Genomic DNA, 16,538 nt, shown 5'->3' with positions numbered 1-16,538 from the left:
CCTCAGGGTGTGCACCTCTACCCCATGGAGGTACATCATCATTTGACTTACCCCAGGGGGGTGTACACAACCCCCCAAGGGGGACAGCACACCTGCTGATTCAATCTGCCTTAGTAAATATAGTGACCCTAATTAAATCAATCTCCTTAATGCGTGTCCCAAGAGGTAAGGTGATTTAATGGGGGGAGCTGGGGGTGGTGTCAGGAAACCTAAGATGTTTCATTGGTTTAATGAACGTTAGGCGATTTAAGGACTCGATTTAACGAAGGGTGAGGGGGGGCGGAGGTGGGTGTCAGTATTTGAGGGAGATGATTTAATCAGCGGCGACTCACGTGATTTAGGGGTTGGCTTAATATATAGGAGTCACACAGTACAGGGTGTTGACTGAATCAATGGGACTCACCTGACTTATGATAGGAACTGATTTAACAATAGGAATCAAGTCATCCAGGGGCTGATGAAGTCAGCCCGAGCACCCCTCAAGAGGGACAGACAGCACCCTTCCAGGCTGAACAGAAGGGTGGGTGCACGTCCACCCTAAGGGGGCACGTCTACCCCAAAAGGTGCATCTCCTCATTTGATGTACACCACGGGGTGCACGCCCACCCCAAGAGATACCTCATTATTTAACAAAAGAGCTACATCAAGAGTTAAAATACCGAAACTTTTTCCTCTCCATCTATGATTCTCAGTTTAGAACTGTCTGCGGCGCTGGTCAGCAATTGACTATCAACTACTACCAGAGGTGGCGTCTGCCTCCATCATTTGAGTGCCAGGTGCTGACTTCTCCCTACCCGGGTGTGCAGGGCAGCTAAGGCGACAGCGCTCACAGTTAGGAGGGAAAGATGCGAATCTGTAAGTGGCTGGTCCTACATAGGTCAGGACGTGGCAAAGACGGCCGCTCATTTGTTCCATCATTCTCTGGGTAGTGGGGAAGGAGCGGTTCTTCGTGGGCCGCGGGTAACGGCTTTTACATCGCCAGATAAACCATTCGAGAGTCTCCAGACTTGCAAGAACAAAACGCCGGGATGGCGGCGCGGCACGCGCCAGGAGGGAGCCAGCCTCCGTGGGGTCTCGCGAGAGCTGGAGCGGTCCCTCGGCGACGCCGTAGGCCGAGCGGGCCCGGCGCGCTCCGCGGGGTCGGCGGTTTGGGCGGGCTGGCTTGGGCCGGCGAGGGCGCGGGGCTCCGGGGCTCGGGGCTCGCCCCCCCGCCGCTCCGGGCAGGCGCGCCGATGGCGTTTCTAAGGTGACGCTGCGCACACCGACTGTCTCTGGGGGTGGAGGAAACACCTATGAACCCTTCGGCCTCCTTCCTGGCCGGGCGCCAGGTGAGCGGCAGCCCCTCGGCGCCTCCGGTTTCCGCCGGCTCGTCCCAGGGCGAGTGGAGAGCAGTCCCCTGGGACGACGTGCATGGGGGTTACTCAGGAATCGTTCCTGCTTAAAATGTGAAACAATACCCAGGACGCAGGGGAGCGTCACGGCCGTTTCCTTACCTTAATGAAAACTTGTTTAGCCTAGGCGAGATGCTCACTTTTTAACGATATGAAAATGGGCATCTGCAGAGTTGTTTCTCTTTATACACCTGCTCGCTTGCTTACCTGCCCTTGCTTCCCAGCCACCTGCGAGTGGAGCAGCGCTGTAATCACCACTTTTCCCAAAACATCTTGAAAGTAAACTTGCCCAAGATGTGCGTGTGTCTGGTCCGTATAGGTTGAGATGAACGTGTTTTGCACACTTGGTCCATTGTTGTTTCCTGTGTTAGAATCCGTGCTCCGGGCTGGCGAGCTCAATGCCCCAAGCAACTGGTCTGCCCGGTGAATATTGGTTGAGTGAATGAGTGAGTGAAATGGCTTACCAAAGACTGGAATTCACGTTTTATGGCTTGGAATTCCTTGACTTCAAGTTCCATTTTCTGTGTTTAGTAAGTAACTAATTCATTCGTCATTATTATTTCTCTACAAATCTTATAATTCAGAAAGCAATAATGATGTACATGGGTCTCTGGTAAACGATAACACTTTTTTTTAAATTGGAGTATAATTGGTTTACAATATTGCGTTAGTTTCAGTGTAGAGCATAGTGATTCAGTTTTTTGTTTTTTAGTTCTTTAGTTCATAGATGGAGACAGTGCCATACTTCAGAATGTGACTTACAGTCTTGCTAATAATTTGTTAATAATAGCTAATGTTTGTTGATCGGTTATGATGGAACAAAATTTTATTAAGGCAGGACATGAAAATTTTAACATAAAATTTTCTCTGCACTTTGAGCCACACCCTCCTCCCCTTTGGTGTGTATTGTGCATCCCCTTTAAACATTAACTAGATCCCTTTAGAAGACCTAGGAATGCCTACTGACCAAAAAAAAAGGGGGGGGTTTCTTAGAATTAGCAAGCAACTCCTTAGTAGATAGCATTCCTTTTTCAATCATGTAAGGGGTCACAGTGACCCACCACTTGCCTTGTCTGTGCAAAACTGAACTGTGTAAAGGTGAATGTATTATTTTGATATATTTTCAACCCTTTGTCTTGAAAACATACGTAACTGGGTTTTGACATCTTACAGGCAGAATGGTTCTCAGAGCTTTTTGAAAGACTGTCTCCCAGGTTATAATCCTCAGGTTGGCTGGAAAAAATTCTCCATTTCTTTTTTAGATTAACTGTTGATTAATTTTTAAAGACACAATAGTGTGTCATTTTTAATGACACAATGGGAAGTGCTTTACAGACCTTATCTTGCTTAATCCACACGACTCTAAGAAATTGAAATAGTGTTACTATCATCTCACAGCAAAGAAACTAAGGGTTAAGAAAGTAAAGTAACTTGCCCAAGGTCTTGGAGCCACCAAGTGGCTCATTCTGGATTCCCACTTAGGTGAGACCAACTTGACTGCACTAGACTTTCAAATGATGTATGCTTAAAAGAAATTATTGTAGATAATTTTGTTAGGTATGAAAATGGGATCTTGGTTACATAAAAATGTTCATTTTTAGAGAGGCATACCAAAGTATCTAAAAGTAAAATATATTTTTTATCAACAACAAAAAGAAAAAGGAAAATTGAAATGTTGCAAAATTTTTTATAGTAGTGAGACCTAGCTACTGAGCAAATGTGAGTTCATTATACTGTTCTTTTATCTTCTGTGTATGTTTGAAATTTTACCTTTGGACCAGTTATATTTAAATAATATTTACTTCCTGTTTCCCTTTACTTGATAGTTCTAGAATTGCTAGATGGGGGTATAAGATGGGGGATAATATTGTTGATTGATACAAGGAGGGTTGACAGCAAAGAAAAAAAATGCAGAAATGGGTTTATCTGTGATTAACCAATGGAGGTTTTACAGCTGGTCCTGTTCTTTAAGAGTAGTGTGTTTGGTATGACAGAAAATGATAGAGACAGAGTGCATAGTAGATGTTAGCATATATTAAATATACATAATTTTGCTGCCATGTTATAATCAAGAAATAAAATTTCTTGATTCAAGTTGCTACCTTGAATTGGCAGCAAAAGAAGATACTGAGTTGGCCCTAAAATTCCTTTGGCCAACCCAATATAATTGTTCGGAAAATATACTTTGGCTGATTTATGGCGATGGTTTTATTTTGACATGAATCTGCTTTCTATATTTAGAACATCGGGTCAGAGGTTGAGATTTCCACTATTGAGAAACAACGGAAAGAGCTGCAGCTGCTCATTGGAGAGCTGAAAGATCGAGATAGAGAGCTCAATGATATGGTTGCAGTACATCAGAGACAACTTCTTTCATGGGAAGAGGATCGGCAGAAAGTGTTGACTTTGGAAGAACGTTGCAGCAAATTAGAAGGTCAGACATATTCAGCACGATCCATCTAGTGCTGGTACATTGCCAGCATACTGAAAGGGCTCATGTGAAAAATAGAGAAGGAACATCTCAGCACAGTCCCTGCTGTCCTAGAGTTTAATTGAAGATAGGAAGACTTCATGAAGATTCACAGCAGAACAGATAAACTCATGTGAATTAAAGTAGGGCCAGCAAAGTATTAATACTTAACTGTAGAAAGAGTGCTGGGACAGCTCCAGTAGACAGGGAGGGTCAAGAGTGAACCTGAAGGAAATTAGTTTTGAGCTAGAATATGAATGAAGATGCCACTGAACTGACCATTCCTTTTGAACTGACTCAAAGATTTTAAACTTTTGATATTAAACTTGATCTCAAGTACTTAAAACAGTCATCTTTTAAAATTACAGCAACCTCAAAAGTGGCTTACAAAAATTTCCCTTTGTACCATATTTAACTGTCATCCTTTTGGTGCTGCCCTAAAATCTGACTGTTCTATTGACACTATGTCAATATTACTAGAATGCACTAGAGGACGAAATACTAGATCTGTTTATAGAAAAGTAGGGACTTCCCTGGTGGTCCATTGGTTAAGAATCCAATGCAGGGGATGTGGATTCGATCCCTGGTTGGGGATCTGAGATCCTGCATGCCATGGGGCAACTAAGCCCTCATGCCACGACTGCTGACCTCACATGCCTCAACCGGAGAACCTGGGCTCTGCAACGAAGACCCAACACAGTCAAAAAAATAAGAGAGATAAACATATATCACCTTCTTTTTTTTTTTTTTGCTCTCGTTACACAAAGGATTCTGTAAATGTGACAGTCTAAATATGATTAATTTTTCAATTTCCTGATGACCATCTGATTTTACCCTAACTGTATGCACCCACACATATATACATATAATGCAGTATTTGTTTATTTTTTAAACTTAATTTTGTTTTAATTTTTGACCATGCCATACAGGATTTGGGATCTAAGTTCTAACTGTATGCACCCACACATATATATATATAATGCAGTATTTGTTTATTTTTTAAACTTAATTTTATTTTAATTTTTGACCATGCCATACAGCATTTGGGATCTAAGTTCCCTGACCAGGGATCAAACCTGTGCCCTCTGCATTGGAAGCACAGAGTCTTAACCAGTGGACCACCAGGGAAGTCCTGATAAGGTATTTTTAAATTGAGGTCTACACATCGGTTTTTGTACATAGTGCTATTGCACACTTAATAGACTATAATATACTACCATATAAACATAACTTTTATATGCACTGGAAAACCAAAGTATTTATGTAATTCACTTTATTATGATATTCCCTTTATTGCAGTGGTTTGAAATTTAACCTACAATATCTCAGAGGTCTGCCTGTATAACCATTAGTATCTAGTTTTAAAATGATCAAGACATTTGAATAGGCATTTCATGGAAAACTGGCCAATAAATTTACAAAAAAGTTCTCATTCGTAAATTAGGGAAATGCAAACGAAAATTAAGACCATAATGAGACTTCTTACACCTAACAGACTGGCGAAAAATATCAGGTACTGGTAAAATTGTGGAGCAAGGGAAGATTCACTGACTGCTAGTGGGAGAGTCAATTAGTACAACTACTTTGGAAAAATCACGTGACAATTCTGGTAAAGTTGAAGATATACCAAGCTATGGCTCTGCATTTCCCTTTCTGGAAGTATACTCCCACTTCGATATGCAAGTGAATTACCTAAAAGTGAAGTGAAAGTGTTAGTCACTCAGACATGTCTGACTCTTTGCAACCCCGTGAACTGTAGCCCACTCGGCTATGTCCATGGAATTGTCCAGACGAGGATACTGGAGTGGGTGGCCATTCCATTCTCCAGGGAATCTTCCTGACCCAGGGATCCAACCCAGGGCTATCTGAGCCACTAGGGAAGTCCTCAGGATCTTACTAATAAGTAGACTATGATATAGTAGGTCTGTGGCCTAGTTCAGTTCAGTTCAGTCGCTCAGTCGTGTCCGACTCTTTGCGACGCCATGAATCGCAGCATGCCAGGCCTCCCTGTCTATCACCATCTCCCAGAGTTCACTCAGACTCACGTCCATTGAGTCCGTGATGCCATCCAGCCATCTCATCCTCGGTCGTCCCCTTCTCCTCCTGCCCCCAATCCCTCCCAGCATCAGAGTCTTTCCCAATGAGTCAACTCTTCACATGAGGTGGCCAAAGTACTGGAGTTTCAGCTTTAGCATCATTCCTTCCAAAGAAATCCCAGGGCTGATCTCCTTCAGAATGGACTGGTTGGATCTCCTTGCAGTCCAAGGGACTCTCAAGAGTCTTCTCCAACACCACAGTTCAAAAGCATCAATTCTTCGGTGCTCAGCCTTCTTCACAGTCCAACTCTCACATCCATTATTAGACAGACCTTAGTCGGCAAAGTAACGTCTCTGCTTTTGAATATACTATCTAGGTTGGTCATAACTTTTCTCCCAAGGAGTAAGCGTCTTTTAATTTCATGGCTGCAATCACCATCTGCAGTGATTTTGGAGCCCCCAAAATAAAGTCTGACACTGTTTCCACTGTTTCCCATCTATTTGCTATGAAGTGATGGGACCAGATGTCATATCTTCGTTTTCTGAATGTTGAGCTTTAGGCCAACTTTTTCACTCTCCTCTTTTACTTTCATCAGCAGGCTTTTTAGCTCCTCTTCACTTTCTGCCCTAAGGGTGGTGTCATCTGCATACCTGAGATTATTGATATTTCTCTCGGCAATCTTGATTCCAGTCCAGCGTTTCTCATGATGTACTCTGCATATAAGTTAAATAAGCAGGGTGACAATATACAGCCTTGACGTACTCCTTTTCCTATTTGGAACCAGTCTGTTGTTCCATGTCCAGTTCTAACTGTTGCTTCCTGATCTGCATACAGATTTCTCAAGAGGCAGGTTACGTGGTCTGGTATTCCCATCTCTTTCAAAATTTTCCACAGTTTCTTGTGATCCACACAGTCAAAGGCTTTGGCATAGTCAATAAAGCAGAAATAGAGTAGCACCATGTCGGAGGAGCAGTTCGGCGGGGACGGGGCGGCGGCGGCGGCGGCAACAACGGCGGTAGGCGGCTCGGCGGGCGAGCAGGAGGGAGCCATGGTGGCGGCGGCGCAGGGGGCAGCGGCGGCGGCGGGAAGTGGAGCCGGGACCGGGGGCGGAACCGCGGCCGGCGGCACCGAAGGGAGCAGCGCCGAGTCGGAGGGGGAGTCGGAGGGGGCGAAGATCGATGCCAGTAAGAACGAGGAGGATGAAGGCCATTCAAACTCCTCCCCACGACACTCTGAAGCAGCGACGGCACAGCGGGAAGAATGGAAAATGTTTATAGGAGGCCTTAGCTGGGACACTACAAAGAAAGATCTGAAGGACTACTCCAAATTTGGTGAAGTCGTAGACTGCACTCTGAAGTTAGATCCTATCACAGGGCGATCAAGGGGTTTTGGCTTTGTGCTATTTAAAGAGTCGGAGAGTGTAGATAAGGTCATGGATCAGAAAGAACATAAATTGAATGGGAAGGTGATTGATCCTAAGAGGGCCAAAGCCATGAAAACAAAAGAGCCTGTTAAAAAAATTTTTGTTGGTGGCCTTTCTCCAGATACACCTGAAGAGAAAATAAGGGAGTACTTTGGTGGTTTTGGTGAGGTTGAATCCATAGAGCTCCCCATGGACAACAAGACCAATAAGAGGCGTGGATTCTACTTTATTACCTTTAAGGAAGAGGAACCAGTGAAGAAGATAATGGAAAAGAAATATCACAATGTTGGTCTTAGTAAATGTGAAATCAAAGTAGCTATGTCGAAGGAACAGTATCAGCAACAGCAGCAGTGGGGATCGAGAGGAGGATTTGCCAGAAGAGCTCGTGGAAGAGGTGGTGGCCCCAGTCAAAACTGGAACCAGGGATATAGTAACTATTGGAATCAAGGCTATGGCAACTATGGATATAACAGCCAAGGTTACGGTGGTTATGGAGGATATGACTACACTGGTTACAACAACTACTATGGATATGGTGATTATAGCAACCAGCAGAGTGGCTATGGGAAAGTATCCAGGCGAGGCGGCCATCAAAATAGCTACAAACCATACTAAATTATTCATTTGCAACTTCCCCAACAGGTGGTGAAGCAGTATTTTCCAAATTGAAGATTCATTTGAAGGTGGCTCCTGCCACCTGCTAATATCAGTTCAAACTAAATTTTTTGTATCAAGTCCCCGAATGGAAGTATGACGTTGGGTCCCTCTGAAGTTTAATTCTGAGTTCTCATTAAAAGAAATTTGCTTTCATTGTTTTATTTCTTAATTGCTATGCTTCAGAATCAATTTGTGTTTTATGCCCCCCTCCCCAGTATTGTAGAGCAAGTCTTGTGTTAAAAGCCCAGTGTGACAGTGTCATGATGTAGTAGTGTCTTACTGGTTTTTTAATAAATCCTTTTGTATAAAAAAAAAAAAGCAGAAATAGATGTTTTTCTGGAACTCTCTTGCTTTTTCGATGATCCAGCGGATGTTGGCAATTTGATCTCTGGTTCCTCTGCCTTTTCTAAAACCAGCTTGAACATCAGGGAGTTCACAGTTCATGTATTGCTGAAGCCTGGCTTGGAGAATTTTGAGCATTACTTTACTAGCATGTGAGATGAGTGCAATTGTGTGGTAGTTTGAGCATTCTTTGGCATTGCCTTTCTTTGGGATTGGAATGAAAACTGACCTTTTCCAGTCTTGTGGCCACTGCTGAGTTTTCCAAATTTGCTGGCATATTGAGTGCAGCACTTTAAATCTGCATATTTAACAAGTTCACAGTTGATATTGGTGCTGCTGGTCTGAGGGACCACGTTTTATTTAGAAGCTCTTGCAAAAGCATAAAGATGCTTGTGCAAGAATATTCAGGGCAGCATCGTTCATAATAGCTGTGAAGTGGAAACAGTCCAAATGACCATCAATAGTAGAGTGTATAAGTAAATGTTGACATAATCATATAATGTTATTATGTAGGAATGATAGTGCACAAGGAGGAGTTACACGGCCACATGGACACATCTCAGGATCATAATCTTTTTATTTTTTGGCCCTGCAGTGCAGCTTGTGGTATCTTAGTAACCAGACCAGGGATCAAACCTATGCCCTTGGCAGTGAAAGGGCAGAGTCCTAACCACTGAACCACTAGAGAATTCACAGAATCATAATCTTAAGTGAAAAACAGCAAACAGAATTCACACAATTAAACTATTTTTAGGGATGTGATCAAAGATAGTAAAGTGAAAGTGAAGTCGCTCAGTTGTGTCCGACTCTTTGCGACTCGCCCAGCAAGCTCCTCTGTCCATGGGATTCTCCAGGCAAGAATACTGGAGTGGGTTGCCATTTCCTTCTCCAGGGGATCTTCCCGGCCCAGGGATTGAAGCCAGGTCTCCCGCATTGCAGGGAGACGCTTTAACCTCTGCACCAAAACTGTAATAAAAAACAAGGAAATGAGTAAGCTCAGGATGGTGGCTGGCAGGTGGGAGATTGGAGAGGCTGCTCAGGAAGTGACATGCAGGGCTCTGGGTTGCTGCTAGTGCTCTGCTTCTTGACCAGGGTACAGTAGCATGCATTTCGTAATAAAACCTTTTCAAAGAAGAATTAACCTTTGAAAGATTCCTTAGCACCCTTACTTTTTAACCATTGCCTGAAAATAATCTCCTTCAGGTGAACTACATAAAAGAACTGAAATAATCAAGTCACTCACAAAGAAGGTAAAAAGCCTTGAATCGAACCAAATTGAATGCCAGAGTACTCTTCAGAAGACTCAACTACAGCTTCAGGAGATGGCCCAAAAGGCAACCCATTCCTCTCTCCTCTCTGAAGACCTTGAGGTTGGTTTTATTTTTTTAGTTAATTAACTTTTTATTAGAGTATAATTGCTTTATAATGTTGTGTTAGTTTCTGCTGTAGGACAAAGTCAATCGGTGAGACTGGTTTTCAGGTAAGTTTCGCTAGCCCAAATTCTGTTTGTGTTTCAGTTTTAAAGTAGTTCATAGACTTAAATATTTCCATTAAATGTGTGTGTGTGTGTAAAAGTATACCCATCCATTCAGCGTCCCAGTTTTATGCTGATGGTGAGCTTTGGTTAGCCCCTAGTGTTGCTTTGTCTTGAAGATGAAGCTTCATTACAGCTCTTTCTTAATTGTTAGGCCATTTGTTTGGTAGCATCCTTCATTTTATCAATAGTGGGTTAATTTAAAAAGCCTGTCTCAAGGTCTGAGATCAGTATCATCACACAGCTTCAAATTATGTTTCCTGAATAACTGTGTCTAATCTGATGAAACAGATATCTACCTCATGTTAGTGGCATATTGGGAACAAAATGTCAGGGTGATCTTTCAGTTTTTAGTCCTGGCTGATGAGTCATCAAATATCTTTTGAGCTCATGCTTTTTTGAGAGGCACAGTGAGAAAGCCTTTTTAAAAATATTATTTATTTATCTTTTTTTTTTTTTTTTACTGTACTGGGTCTTTGTTGCTGTAAGGGTTTTACCCTAGTTTCAGAGAGTGGAGGCTGCTCTCTCGTTGTGGTACACAGGCTTCTCATTGTGGTAGCTTCTCTTGTTTGAGAGCAAGGGCCCTACGGTGGACAGGCTTCAGTAGGTGCAGCTCACGGGCTCAGTGGTCGTGGTGCATGTGGGATCTTCCTGGACCAGGGATTGCATCCATTGGCAGATGGATTTTTACCACTGAGCCTCTAGGGAAGCCTGAGAAAGCCTTTTTTGCTGTTGTTGTTACTGCCTTCATGTTCTTGTTTCATAATGATACCAGTATAGATCTTGGTAATATAGTGAATCTTAATAACTCATAGTAATTATATAGATTTTATTTTATGTCTTAAATTTTTTTTTTCAGATTACTCTTCTAGACAGATTCTAGCTATAAAATAAGTGAAAACTATTAATGGAATCTCTTGATGTGAAAGTGAAAGTCACTCAGTCCTGTCTGACTCTTTGCGACCCCCATGAACTATATAGTCCATGGAATTCTCCAGGCCAGGATACTGGAGTGGGTAGCCTTTCTCTTCTCTAGGGGATCTTCCCAACCCAGGGATTGAACCCAGGTCTCCCACATTGCAGGCGGATTCTTTACCAACTGAGCCACAAGGAAAGCCCAGAATCTCTTGATATGTTGAATTAAAAAATGGAAGTATGTTAGTCAGCTTGGGCTGCCATAACAAAATACCATAGACTGGGGGAAGGCTTAAAAAACAGAGATTTTTTTCCTCACAGTTCTGCAGATTAGAAATTGAAGATCATGGTGCCAGCCTGGTTGGTTTCTGGTGAGGGCTCTCTTCTTGACTTGTAAATGGAATGGTCACCTTCTTACCATGTCCTCGTGTGATAGGGAGAGAGATAGCACCTGAGCACGTTCTCTGGTATCTTTTCTTCTGAGGGCTCTGAATCCCATCCTGAGGGCCCCACCCTCATGACCTCATCTAAACCTAATTCCCTCTCAAAGGCTCCCCGCCCCCAGCAAACACCATCACATTAGAAGTTAGGGCTTCAGCATATGCATTTGAGGGGACATGCAGTTCAGTCTGTTGCAGGGAGGTTTTTTTCTTTTTTTAAATTAATAAACTTTGTCTTTGTTAGAGAAGTTTTAGGTTCATAGCAAAATTGGGTGGAATGTACAGAGATTTCTCATAGACACCCCCAGCCCCGACCCCGCCCCCAGCTAGCCTCCTCCACGGTCGACATCGTGGATCCCAGTAGAACTGATACATTTGTTGTAGCCAGTGACATGTCATTGCCACATCACTGGGTGAGACATGGAAGTCCACAGTTTACGTTAGGGTTCACTCTTGGTGTTGTACATTCTGTGGGTTTCTACAAATAATGACCTGTATCCACCATTGTAATATCATGCAAAATACTTTCCCAACCCTAAAAACCCTCTCTGCTCTGTCCTTCTTTCTTGCAGTCCCTTGCAACCCCTGATCTCATAGTTTTGCCTTTTCCAGAATGTCATGTAGTTGAAACCATAGAGTATGTAGCCTTTTCAGATTGGCTTCTTTCACTTAGTAATATGCATTTCAGTTTCCTCCATCACATCTAGATCTATTATTTAAAAAATCCCTGATGAGTGAGAATACCTCAATGTGAAGTTATTTCAACATAAAAAAAGATGCACAGAAGTTCTTCAGTTCAGTTCAGTCGCTCAGTCGTGTCCGACTCTTTGCGACCCCATGAGTCGAAACACGCCAGGCCTCCCTGTCCATCACCAACTCCAGGAGTTCACTCAGACTCACGTCCATTGAGTCCATGATGCCATCCAGCCATCTCATCCTCTGTCGTCCCCTTCTCCTCCTGCCCCCAATCCCTCCCAGCATCAGAGTATTTTCCAGTGAGTCAACTCTTCACATGAGGTGGCCACAGTACTGGAGTTTCAGCTTTAGCATCATTCCTTCCAAAGAAATCCCAGGGCTGATCTTCTTCAGAATGGACTGGTTGGATCTCCTTGCAGTCCAAGGGACTCTCAAGAGTCTTCTCCAACACCACAGTTCAGAAGCATCAATTCTTCTTTATTTTAGCAAAGGAAATCTCTCACTAATCCAGTTGCCGTTCATTCTTCCGTTCATGTTCCTCTTTCTCACCCACCTGAAAGTATACGTAAAAGACCATTAGGAAGTAGGCATGTTTATAAACATAACTGATAGAATTCAGAAGGGAATCATAAGAACTGAGAGGATGATGGGGAAATAGATGTTTGTGTTGCTTTTTGATGACTGCTTAAACAGCTCACTTTGTTACTGAAAAGGTTAAAGAAAAAACAGAAAGATTGAGAACAGATTATGGCTGGTGAGAGTAGTGAAAGCTTTTAAATGACTGGGTTAGTATTTTGCGTTTTTTTCCTTGTAGGCTAGAAATGAAAATCTCAGCAACACATTAGTGGAACTTTCTGCTCAAGTGGGACAACTGCAAGCTCGTGAACAGGCTCTCACCACCATGATAAAGCTGAAGGTAATTCAGAATAATGATACCTCTATGTGCCAGGCACCTTGTGATCAATAAAGTATAGTCATGTACCTTATCTCACTTAAGTCCCACAGTGACCCAGATAGGTTGAACTATCTATATTATTCTCTCTTTTTTTTAAAAATTCTGGTTTTAGAAATGAGGGAAACAAGTTTAAAATGATATGCCGAAGGCATTAAGAGGAGGCAGAACTCCACTGTGGGTTTCGGTCTTCAAGGCCTGTTCCATCTGATCACAAAGTTCCATCTCCTGCATCCCAACCCCTATCGGTTTTTTAATGATCTGCCCCAACCCTATTTTTCCATAAATCCTCTTAACGTGAGATATGCAAACTGTGAAGTGTTTTAGGAATGCATATATGATGCTACCACAGAAACCTTTGTCCTTAAGCAAAGGTGAAACCTGCTGATAATCGATATTCCCTGTGAGTGGTGGGGGGAGTACTTTTACTTATTATTTTTATACCTTCAGGTGTTATTTGAATTGCTTTTCAGCAGGCAGATAGATACCTTTTACATAATTAAAACAACCACGTCAACAATAAGAGGTTCTGGCTTGGGTAGTTTTGGGATGAGGTCTTGGAGTCTGTCGTGTTAAGAAGCTGAAAAGAAGGAAAGGAAGAGAGGGCCTCTGGGATTTATCTGTAATCCAGAAAACACAGCCCCCTCCAGGGCCACCAGTCCTCCTATCGCTTGCTATTATAGTTTCATAGGTAATCAAATGTTTGGTTCTAGACTTTCTGAGACTGCAGACTGGTGGTTCATGCATGGTTTTGGGGGCCAGCCAGCCAAGTTCAAATCAAAACTCTGTCACTGACTTGTGCTGTGTTTAGTCACTCAGTCGTGTCCAACTCTCTGTGACCCCATGGACTGTAGCCCACCAGGTTTCTCTGTCCATGGGATTCCCCAGGCAAGAATACTGGAGTGGGTTGCCATGCCCTCCTCCAGGGGATCTTCCCTACCCAGGGATCAAACCCAGGTCTCCTGCAATGTAGGTGGATTCTTTACCTCCTGAGCCACCAGGGAAGCCCAGCTTGTGTAATTGTGGCCAATTTCCTGTCCACTCCTCTGTCATGTGGGTAGTAACAATATTTCTTACCTCAGATAGTTACTGTGAGGCTTAAATGAGTTAACACTTGGAAAGCGCTGGATTGAAACTGGGTACACAATGACATGACACGGTCTTTTTTTCTTTTTTAGTTTTTAGTAGAGTACAGTTAGGGCTTCCCTGGTGGCACAGAGGTAAAGCCTCTGCCTGCAATGTGGGAGACCCAGGTTTGATCCCTGGGTCAGGAAGATCCCCTGGAGAAGGAAATGGCAACCCAATCCAGTACTCTTGCCTGGAAAATTCCTCGGGCTACAATCCGTGGGGTCGCAAAGAGTCGGACACGACTGAGCCACTTCACTTTCACTTTTCACAGTTGATTTACCATGTTCTGTGTTTTAAGTGTACGTCAAAGTAAATCAGTTATATATACACATATAGCCACTCCTTTTTAGATTCTTTTCCCATATAGGCCATTACAGAGTAGTGAGCAGAGTTCCCTGTGCTGGACAGCAGATTCTTACTAGTTACCTATTCTATATACAGTAGTATGTACACGTCAATCCCAATCCCACAGTTTATCCCTACTCCACAATGAGATTTCAGTAAGTGTCATCTTGTTTAGTTGGCATTTTAAAATGTAACAGTTTTCAAATTTGGGTTTTAGGACAAAGATATTATTGAGGCAGTCAATCACATTGCTGACTGTTCGGGTAAATTTAAATTGTTAGAGCATGCCTTACGTGATGCTAAGATGGTGGAGACCTGTATTGTGAAAGAAAAGCAAGATTATAAGCAGAAATTGAAGGCACTTAAGATTGAAGTCAATAAATTAAAAGGTAAGGAAGAGGCCTAAATATAGGTGTTTTATCTTGGGAATATATTTCTTCGAGTTCACTTAATCTGATAACTGGGAAGAGGTCTGTTGTTAGCATTAGGTCCCATCATGAAATGTTCATTTCATTTGTATAGAATTATGCAGCAGTTTTTGTGTTACAAGATAAATAGCAAGAGTTGGGGAAAACTGCCTAATGCATTATATTTAAAAAATAATCCTGCCTTTGCTGTACCAGTTAATTATTGCTACTATATGCCTTGTGGCAACCAACGATGGTATCTCAGTGGTGTCCTTTGATAAACTCATTTATCTGGAAGCCACTAGGGAATTGGCTGATCTCTGTTGGGCCCATTGGAGCATCTTTTCCCCGGCTGGGTAGTGTGGGCATTTCTTCCCGTGGTGAAGGCAGGAACTTAAGAGAGGAAGCAGAAGGAAGCCTGGCACACCATCACTTGCCCTTCATTCTGCGCCACAGTGAATCACGTGGCTGAACCCAGAGTCAGGCAATGGAAAAATATCCTCTGCCCTTTTGTGGAAGAAATTTTAAAAAAAAATTGAGGAATGAATGCAGGGAGGGATAAGGAGTTGCCACCTAAAACACAGACTGCCAGAGTGGCTGTTCAGTGGATGTTCTGTTTTGGGGAGAACTCCTTTTGTGTCTTCCTTTTTCTGTTTTCATTCTCACAGTAACTCCATGGTTTATTCTACTCCTGGAAGTTTTCGAATGAAACGAAGGCTGGGTACGGCAGATAGGTTAGTGCTACATGCTTGGAGGTGGATCTAGGTGATAGAGTAAAAATTTGCGTTTGTCTTCAGAGGGTACAGGGGGAGGCCCACTTGTCTCTGGCTTTTCCCAGCTGTATCGCAGAAGCAGCTGTTGGAGTCAGGAGCTATCTGGGTCTTACTTCCACACCCAGATGATTGGATTTGTAAGTGGTCATCAGTTAGACTTGAGGACTAACTCTTACAGTGGAACAGGCAGCCTTAGAATGACAAAGCGGTGCAACGGCGTGGTTACTCCGCCTCTCTCCCAGGCAGGGCCCCTTATGAGGCAGGGTGTTACTGTTGAAATTGGGAAAGGTTATTGTGACAGATTTAGTTTAAAAGAGTCCACCTGCTAAAATCTTGTTCTAATGATGCCCTGACTCTTGGCAAATGATAATTTTGTGTCCATTTGTAGCTTCATCTAAAACCATAATCATACTATTAGCCCCTTGACAGCAGGGACGGACTCTAATAACACAGCCCTTGGAGTATATTGCATTCAGTAAATTTATTGAATGTTATGTATACCTAGGTAAGATTAAAAGTAAAAAGAAGTCTGTTTTATCAACTTTTATGCCTTATTTTAGAAATTTAACATTTGTTTAAAAAATATAAAATAAAAACAGGGTCATGGATAGTGGGCCAGAGAGTAAGGGACAGAGACTCATTTAGTTTGGGTGCGCTGGAAGGACATCTTTACAGAGAACATTTGAGCTGAAACTTGGATGATGGGAAGAACTAGTCATGTAAAAATCTAGGCCAAGAGCTTCCAGGCAGAAGAAACAGCAAATGCAAAAGCCCTGGGGTGGGTTCGGAGGTCGGGGCAAGTGAAAGGAACAGATTGAAAGGTCGGCCAGGCTGTGCAGGGCTTAAGGGTATGAGTTTATATTTCATCCTAAATGTAGTATGAGGGCTTTTAGCAGAGAAGTGATGCCAGCAGATGGCCCTGATGGCTCTGTGGACATCAAGCTGCAATGGAAGAGGCAAGGTTCGTGCAGGGAGACAGTGGGAGCCTTGGCCAGGATCACTGCCAAGCATGCAGTGAAATGTCAGAT

The 16,538-nt window shown here is 43.0% G+C and overlaps 1 protein-coding gene and 1 pseudogene across 3 annotated transcripts in view; both read left to right on the top strand.

Moving 5' to 3' along the window:
* The first annotated feature begins 1,078 nt into the window (after positions 1-1,078).
* CCDC62 (coiled-coil domain containing 62) overlaps positions 1,079-16,538 on the top strand; it is a 40,887-nt gene continuing 25,427 nt past the window's right edge. For 2 of the 3 annotated variants that reach the window (XM_069557749.1, XM_069557748.1), the window contains exons 1-6: positions 1,079-1,328; positions 1,763-1,921; positions 3,633-3,825; positions 9,524-9,690; positions 12,720-12,821; positions 14,548-14,719. In XM_069557749.1, the coding sequence (XP_069413850.1) occupies positions 1,847-1,921; positions 3,633-3,825; positions 9,524-9,690; positions 12,720-12,821; positions 14,548-14,719 (709 nt within the window). In that variant the 5' untranslated portion in view covers positions 1,079-1,328; positions 1,763-1,846. The remainder of the gene's footprint in view (positions 1,329-1,762; positions 1,922-3,632; positions 3,826-9,523; positions 9,691-12,719; positions 12,822-14,547; positions 14,720-16,538) is intronic. The other variant, XM_069557750.1, reaches the window with a different exon arrangement.
* LOC138422597 (heterogeneous nuclear ribonucleoprotein D0 pseudogene) lies at positions 4,598-8,131 on the top strand (annotated as a pseudogene).

Source organism: Ovis canadensis, chromosome 17, assembly GCF_042477335.2.
Source record: "Ovis canadensis isolate MfBH-ARS-UI-01 breed Bighorn chromosome 17, ARS-UI_OviCan_v2, whole genome shotgun sequence".
NCBI classification, from domain to species: Eukaryota; Metazoa; Chordata; class Mammalia; order Artiodactyla; family Bovidae; genus Ovis; species Ovis canadensis.
Note: the sequence above shows the minus strand (reverse complement) of the source record. Positions and strands in the feature narration are given on the sequence as shown.